This window comes from Taudactylus pleione, unplaced genomic scaffold, assembly GCF_031769625.1.
Source record: "Taudactylus pleione unplaced genomic scaffold, aTauple2 ptg000214l, whole genome shotgun sequence".
In the NCBI taxonomy this organism is placed as follows: domain Eukaryota; kingdom Metazoa; phylum Chordata; class Amphibia; order Anura; family Myobatrachidae; genus Taudactylus; species Taudactylus pleione.
The window spans coordinates 13,374,750-13,383,240 of record NW_028284616.1 but is presented as its reverse complement, the minus strand read 5'-3'; the positions used below and the strand labels follow the sequence as shown (position 1 = coordinate 13,383,240).

Genomic DNA, 8,491 nt, shown 5'->3' with positions numbered 1-8,491 from the left:
GGAATTGATGAAAATACATTTAAAAACAAAAAGCATCTAGCACTAAAACGTAATTGGCTGTGCTACTTTTCTTTCCGGATAAAGCATAGAACCATGACAAGTGGGAACAGAGTAGTGCATGGGAAGCAGTCAGCAAGTCTCTGTTCAACAAGACATTTTCCGATTTATCGGTTTCCTTAAGACAAGGTCAGTGTGAACCGAGGAACAGGGGGAAGATAATTTATCTGAAGCAGGTAGCAATTTCAGAGGTGGAAGTGTTGTCGAGAAGATCAGTGAGGCGAGGGGAAAGAAGAGCACCAAATAAAACACATTTATGGAGGCGTATACATCCATTTTAATGGCACTCTAACATCACATCCCTCCCAAATTCTATTTTGCACAGGTCAATGTATGTGAAACACCTGACTGTTCTTTGTATCTAGTAAATAAGCCTAGTGTTATGAGGTAGTCTTCATGTACACACATCATACTTTCAGCAATATGTTGTTTCTGACCTGGTCTTACTTCTTGTGTTCCCCCTCAGCACAGAATCTTTTGCATATACATACAATAAGTTGTGAGGAAGCACGGAGGTGGGTTCGGCCATAGGGAGTAGATGAAAGCAGGTTGGGCTTTAGTTTGAGTTATCTGTCCTAGGGACTGTAAAAAAAAATCTGACAAACTAGTGATCGTACTTCCCAGTTCTCAGTTATTTCTAATGGGAAACACAGGCACCTGGTAACAACTAACTAAAAAGGAAATAAATGAACAAACAATGCTATACTGACTTGATGAAATGTGCTGTACTGAACACACCTCTGCCAAGGTTATATAAAAGCAGCAGTTTTGTTTGTTTTTTTTTACACTCCTATTGCTTATAAAAGAAAAGTCAGATGAGATGAGATTATTAGTTATTTCTAACAGCAATGGTTGCAGCTGCACTAATAAATAAGAGTTTTGACCATGATATTTATTGAAAAATCAGTTCGGCAATTATGTAAGTTAAATAACTTTGCCTAGATTTTTTTTTTTTTATGAGAGCCTTGGAAATTGTAACCTTCTCTGATACCAAAGGTAGCCTGGTATGAAAAACTAATATTTTGGACATTTCAAAATCAAATTAACAATAATTCATTTTCCATATCAATTTGTCATCTACTTGGCACACACAACTTTTTTTGAATGCTCCTTTCCAACAGTGCATTATGTTAACCTGAATAACAGACATCACACCCCCTAACCCAAATTGTCTTCCACCCAACGTACATTTTACTACACATAGTCTGGCTTCCCTGAGAAGGTATGTCCAGTTATTGTCTTCTTTCTCTGGAGTGGTCTGAAGAAGGGTGAAAGCGCCATAAGTCCAAGCAGAATCTGGTTAGGGAGCATTGTAGGTGGCATGTCGTTGGTTCATGGGATTCTCAGGAGACTTCATCCATTCCTTCTTTAAGAGTTGTTTGAGCTGGGACAGCCTCATATTAGGATTCTCTTGCTTCAGACGTGGAAGATTTAATTCTTCAAATGCTGTAAAGGCAGCTTTAAGTCGTCGTTCAGGGTGACGGTCAAGCTCCTTGCTGACACTTTGGGCAGAAAGAGAAAGGAAAAGTTCACAGGAGGCTAAAAGTTCATACTCCTATTACAGTTATAATAAGCTAAATGATACACAGTGACTAGCCTGGGGAAAAATGGATCATCATATGGGAGAATGTTTCCTTCACAAGCTGTCCTATGCATTATTAAATATGACAGTGTAGTATTCACATGGATCCAATCATGATTAAAAATTTCCTCCAAGGACAAATAGTACATTTCTTTTAGTAGCATCTGGGAATAAAACATTTACATTATGAGCAATAAATGGAGGAAACTATTATATACACTACTGGCCAAGAGTTTTAGAACACCCCAATTGTTACAGTTCTATTGAATGTTAAGCCAAGTGAATAACCTGCTAGAGGTTAAAAAAAATGTTTAGGTTAGCAAACACGAAAAAAATATGAGATATGGTAAGAACTTACCCTTGTTATCTCTATTTCTACGAAGTCCATAGGGTTCCACAGGATACCTTGGGGTATAGGTGTGACGTCAGTCGCAGGGCACCAAAGAGTTAAGCTTTCAGCCTCCCAGGATGCACTAGGTCCCCCTCCTATACCCCGCCCCCGGGCCAAGGCACCTCAGTAAGTTACCAAGCCATAGGCCGGAGGAGGAGAAGGAAGAGAGAGAACAAAGATCTGGACACATACAAGAATCACATTCTCACCAGAGGGAGACGGAAAACCGGTGACCAGAGCAAAACCCATCTGCAGCACAGGTGCGACAGGGCGGGAGTCCTGTGGAACCCTATGGACTTCGTAGAAATAGAGATAACAAGGGTAAGTTCTTACCATATCTCATATTTTCTACTTCAGGGTCCATAGGGTATCCACAGGATACCTTGGGGATGTCCCAAAGCAGTATCCTTTAAGGGTGGGGACGCTCCTGTGCAGAAAGGAGAATCCGCCGCCCGAAGGAAGCATCCTGAGAGGCGAAGGTGTCAAACCTGTAATACCTCACGAAGGTATGGACAGAAGACCACGTAGCAGCCTTGCAGATCTGAACTGCCGAGGCACCACGTCGAGCTGCCCACGAAGGACCCACAGACCTAGTGGAATGAGCCTTCAGAGAAGGAGGGACCGGTAGGCCTTCATGAAGATAAGCTTCAGAAATAGCCATACGGATCCAGGCTGCCAAAGTTTGCTTTGAAGCAGGCCAACCCTTTTTACGGAAGCCAAAGAGGACAAACAAAGCGTCCGACTTCCTAAACGAAGAAGTGCGGTCAACATAAGTCCTTAAGGCCCGCACAACATCCAAAGAGGCCTCACCCACGGAAAGACCCGGTGAGTTAAAGGCCGGAACAACTATTTCCTCGTTAATATGAAACTGGGAAACAACTTTGGGAAGAAACTCGGGCCGAGTGCGGAGCACTGCCCTGTTCCCATAAAAAACCAAGAAAGGGGGTCTACAAGAAAGAGCCCCTAACTCAGAAACACGTCTGGCCGAAGCAATGGCCAGAAGGAAAACAGTCTTAGCTGTTAGCCATTTAAGATCCACTGAGCCCAGTGGTTCAAACGGCGGTCCTTGGAGAGCCCTCAGGACCACAGCCAAATCCCAAGGCGCCACAGGTGGAACAAAGGGCGGCTGAATGCGGAGAACACCCTGCATAAAGGTGCGCACATCCGGGATTGTAGCAATCCTACGGTGAAACCAGACAGATAGGGCCGAAACCTGTACCTTCAAAGAAGCAAGGCGAAGCCCATGATCTAGTCCCGCTTGCAGGAAGGCGAGAATCCGAGACAGACGAAACTCCCGCGGTGCATAACCTCTCGGTCGACACCACTGGAAGAACGTATGCCACACGCGATGGTATATCCTCGCGGAAGACGGTTTCCGAGCTCGTAACATGGTACGCACCACAGAGCTGGAAAACCCCCGGGACCTCAGCATGGCCGTCTCAACAGCCACGCCGTCAAAGACAGCCGAGTCAGGTCCGGGTGAAGGCAAGGACCCTGAGACAGAAGGTCCGGTCGTAGCGGCAACCGCAGAGGAATGTCCACGGACAGACCCTGAAGGTCTGAGAACCAGTGCCGTCTGGGCCACGCGGGAGCTATCAACAGGAGCGTCCCTCCTTCCTGTTTGAATTTCCGGATTACCCGTGGAAGAAGGGAGACCGGAGGGAACAGGTATGCGAACCGGAACGTCCACCGGACGGACAGAGCATCCACCAGAGACGCCCCTTCGTCTCTTGTGCGAGACCCGTACACCGGCAACTTGTTGTTGTGCCGGGACGCCATGAGGTCGATTTCTGGAAGACCCCACCTGTCCACCAGTAGTTGAAAAACGTCCGGGTGCAGGGACCATTCCCCCGGATGAACGTCCTGGCGACTTAGAAAGTCCGCCTCCCAATTGAGCACTCCCGGGATGAAGACCGCTGATATGGCCGGAAGATTGCGCTCCGCCCAAACCAGGATCCGAGAGACCTCTACGAGAGCCGCCCGACTGCGAGTTCCTCCTTGCCTGTTTATGTAGGCCACGGTGGTAGCGTTGTCCGACTGGACCTGCACCGGGCGACCCTGGAGAAACCGCTGTGCCTGCTGGAGAGCATTGAAGACCGCACGGAGTTCCAAGATATTTATTGGAAGCTCCGCTTCTGTCGGCGTCCACCTGCCCTGGAACAAGTGTGGACCCGAAACTGCTCCCCAGCCCCGAAGACTGGCGTCCGTTGTCAACAGGACCCAATTTGGAACCCAGAACGGACGTCCCTTGTTGAGGTGGGTCGTCTGTAACCACCACATAAGGGACAGGCGAACCTCCTGGGTGAGCACAATCGTCTGGGACTTCAGAGACTGAGTCAGCCCGTTCCACTTGGACAGGATCAGGTGCTGCAGAGGTCTGGAGTGAAACTGGGCGTATTCCACCATGTCGAACACCGACACCATGGAGCCCAGTAACCTCATCGCCGAGTGTAAGGACACCCGGCAGGCTGTGCAGACAACTGCGCACCCTTGACTGTAAAGCAGAGATCTTGTCCTCCGTCACGAAGATCCTTTGCTGTCCCGAGTCCAATAAGGCTCCAAGATGCAGAATCCTCCGAGACGGGATTAGAGTGGACTTCTGCCAGTTGATTAGCCAGCCGTGCCGTTGCAGCAGTGCAATGGTCAGGTCCAAGTGGCGTAACAGGAGCTCTGGAGATCCTGCCACCAATAACAGGTCGTCCAAATACGGCAACATGCGGACTCCCTGCAGCCGCAGAGAAGCCGCCATGACCGCCATCACCTTGGTGAAAACACGTGGTGCTGTTGCCAGGCCAAAAGGTAACGCCCGAAACTGGAAGTGGTCGCTGCTGATTGCAAACCTGAGGAACTGTTGATGGCGCCAAAGAATAGGGACATGCAGGTAAGCGTCCTGTATGTCCAATGACACCAAGTAGTCCCCAGGTTCCAGCGCCAGAATGATGGACCGTAGGGTCTCCATCCGAAACTTCGGGACCCGCAAAGACTTGTTGAGTGCTTTGAGGTTGAGAATCGGACGATATGACCCATTGGGTTTCTGTACCAAAAATAGATTTGAATAGAAACCCTGGCCCCTCTGGGAGAATGGAACCGCCACTATAACTCCAGCCTGGAGCATAGTGTGCAATACCTTCCGCAGCTCCGTAGCCTTGTTCCGGTCTGATGGGAGACCCGTGGTGAAGAAGCGAGCCGGGGGTCTGTGCCGGAAGGAGAGGGCGTATCCGTGGGAAACCACCTCCAGAACCCAAGTGTCTGTCGTAGTGGTCGACCAACACTGGGCGAACTGTAGCAGGCGGCCTCCCACCCTGGGATCCCCCAAAGGGAGGCCCGGACCGTCAGGCCGCAGGCTTGTCATCTGGCTTGGGGGCCGGACGTCTGGTACTCCATGCCTGCTTCCGGGGCTTGACCGATTTCTTAGGGCCAGCCTGTCGAGGAAACGACTGTGGTTTGGGCCTGCCCTGGGCCCTAGATGACCGAAAGGACGATGGTCCCGAACCAGAAGGAGCAGCGGCCGACGGGAGACAGGCAGATTTGGCTGCCGCCAGCGTGGCCACAATCTTATCCAGATCCGGACCGAAGAGTACTTCTCCGGTAAACGGCAACGCTTCCAGACCTTTCTTGGAATCTGCGTACGCCTTCCAGGATCGCAGCCACAAGGTGCGACGAGCAGCTACCGCTGCTGAAGAAATTCTAGACACCAGAGTACTAATGTCTAGAGCCGCCTCGTTGATGTAGGTGGCCGAATCACGGAGATTGCCAATCAACTCCGCCTGATCGGCCGGACAGTCGGATTCAAAAGAAGCCTCTAATGAATCCGCCCAGCGCTCCATCGCTCTGGCAACCCAGCAAATGGCCATAGCCGGCCGTGCTGCCCCCCCTGCAAGGGAATAAGCGGACTTCAGGCAGATTTCTACCTTGCGGTCCGTAGCATCCTTAAGGGAGGACATGGATGGCATCGGCAATGTGGCACTACGGACAAGACGGGTCACGTGAGAATCCACCTGTGGAGGGGATTCCCACTTAGCAAAATAATTATCCGCGAACGGATAAACCACCGCCAGGCGTCTCTGCGGCTGGTATCTTTTGCCAGGTTGTTTCCACGCCTCCTCTAAATGGTCCACCAACTGACCCGAAAGAGGAAAGACTGTGGCATCGCCCTTCACATCTTTGAAAAAGGCATACTTAGATTTAGCCACTGGGGGAACTTCGTCCTCAATCACCAAGGCTGTGCGGACCGCCCGAATAAGTCCAGGAATATATACTTTGGACTTAGCATCAGCGTCCTTAGTATGGAGAGGTTCCTGATCGTAAGGATCTAGAATCTCCCCATCATCAGACGTCCCTTCGTCATCCTCATAAGGAGCGGACAGAGACGCCACCGGCCTTTTATGAGACCGCATCACAGACTCCCCTTGCAACACATCCGACAAGTGCTGTACAGAACTCGTCAGGGAGTTAACCCACGCTGGCTCCTGAGAACCCGGGAGCGGGGAAATAGGGAGACTGTGGGGTACCACCAATTGTCGTGGGAACCCCTGCATGGGTGACGACACCACAGACTGCTGGGACAAACCCATCGGAGTAAACGCGGGCTGCGGAGCTAACTGGCCCACTAAAGCTGTTAACGCCTGAGCGAAACAAGCCCAGGGTGGCTCCTGTACCGGTGCTGTAACCGTAATAGGCCGCGCCATGGACAAACACTGCCGGCAAAGGCCCTCCGCGCTACCCTCCCCCTCCGCTAACGGTACTTTGCACGTGGTACACTGTAGCCGGAGGGGAAAATCACTTTCAGACATGATGGCACCACGTATGTGACCTCTCTCACCAATTAAGTATTAAATAGGCGAGAGACCACCCTGCAGCACCGCACCGCAAGGGCTTTAGCAGAAAGAACAGGGACAGTAATAAAGCTGACAGTTTAGAGAAGAAAAGATTACAGGCAGCAGCGCTAGCACAGTCACATACAATGCAGAAAAATAACAATTCCTGCACTAACAGCGCTGATCACTCAACTACACAGACACAGGGCCTGGTAGGACACAGCGCTGCATACACAGACCTGACCACAGCGGAGGAGAGGTATGCGGGGGGACCCAGACCACGATGCTTCCGTCCAGCGCTTCCAGCAGCGTTCACCATGCGTTCTGGAGAAGATGGCCGCCGAGGAGCAGAGAGGAGGCTGGCCTGGGGGAGGAGCGCTGCCACAGGACCAGTCGGCAGCATGCAGAGAGGGCTGTGTGCAGCGGGGGAGGCGCCGGCTGTGAGACAGGGAAGGCGCGCTCCCCTGGCATGCATTTAACCCCTGGGACGCCGCAGCGCTACCGCTCTGCTGCGGTCCGCTGTCCCAGGGGGTAGTGGAAGCGCAGGTTGGTCGCCTGGCTCCACGCTGCAGCCAGTCCCCAGGGAGCCCCCTGCCTGGGGACTTAGGACCATGTGATCAGCGGGGACCCACCGCGGGACCCCGCTGCTTACCTCTGTCCCCCTTGAATCCGGCCATGGTCCGGAGCATCTGGGGTCACCGCTAGCTGTGACCCCAGACGCCCACCAGCATCCCCGGATCAGTACCGGCGTTCTGGTACCGGCGGGGTGTAGGGAAGACAACATGGACGTCAGGACTGACTGTCCATGCTGTTCATCCAGTTGTGCAGCCACAGCTGCATGAAGAATAAGCTTCAGGGGCTCTTCTAGCCCCCACTCCAACAGGTGCACCCGACTCCGGCCGGGCACCAAACTAAACTGAGGTGCCTTGGCCCGGGGGCGGGGTATAGGAGGGGGACCTAGTGCATCCTGGGAGGCTGAAAGCTTAACTCTTTGGTGCCCTGCGACTGACGTCACACCTATACCCCAAGGTATCCTGTGGATACCCTATGGACCCTGAAGTAGAAATAATGTAAGTTTCAGATTTATAAAGAGGAGGCTTATTTCAGGGAACAAGTAATGGGATAAGAACTTGCATATAATAAGCAGCAACGAAAGAGACTTGAATGGGTAATTAAACACCGCCAGCGGACTACTGAAGACCAAAATGTAAAAGTGCAATGCTTACAATAGCAAAACACCCCATGTTTTGCCATTGAAAGAATGGTCCATTAAATTTCGGGGCTAAACACACCACAGTGAAACCAACTGTAAAACATGGAGGAGGAAGCGTAATGGTCTGGTGCTCTTTTGCTGGATTCCAAGTTAGCGACTTGCATGGTGACTGGTTCCCTGAACCAAAAGTGCTACCATAGCATTTTGAGCTCAGTGCAATCCCCCTCAGATTATTGCCTAGGTGGTCAAGGGTTCACCCTACAGCAAGATAATGACCCAAAACATATCACCAGGCTATTTAAGAACTACCTTCGAGGAAAAGAAGAAGACGCAAATCAAGGAATGACCAGCAGTCTCCAGACTTAAACTGCATTGAGGTGGTTTAGATTAACTGTGAAAGCAAAGTTAAACATTTGTGGAAATTTCCCAAA

At 51.0% G+C, this 8,491-nt stretch overlaps 1 protein-coding gene across 2 annotated transcripts in view; it reads right to left on the bottom strand.

The window, feature by feature from the left end:
- Window positions 1–306: 306 nt before the first annotated feature.
- The window catches only part of CCDC124 (coiled-coil domain containing 124), a 56,572-nt gene continuing 48,387 nt past the window's right edge, over window positions 307–8,491 (bottom strand). For both annotated transcript variants that reach the window (XM_088478552.1, XM_088478553.1), the window contains exon 5: window positions 307–1,559. In XM_088478552.1, coding sequence (XP_088334678.1) covers window positions 1,358–1,559 — 202 coding nt within the window. In that variant the 3' untranslated portion in view covers window positions 307–1,357. The remainder of the gene's footprint in view (window positions 1,560–8,491) is intronic.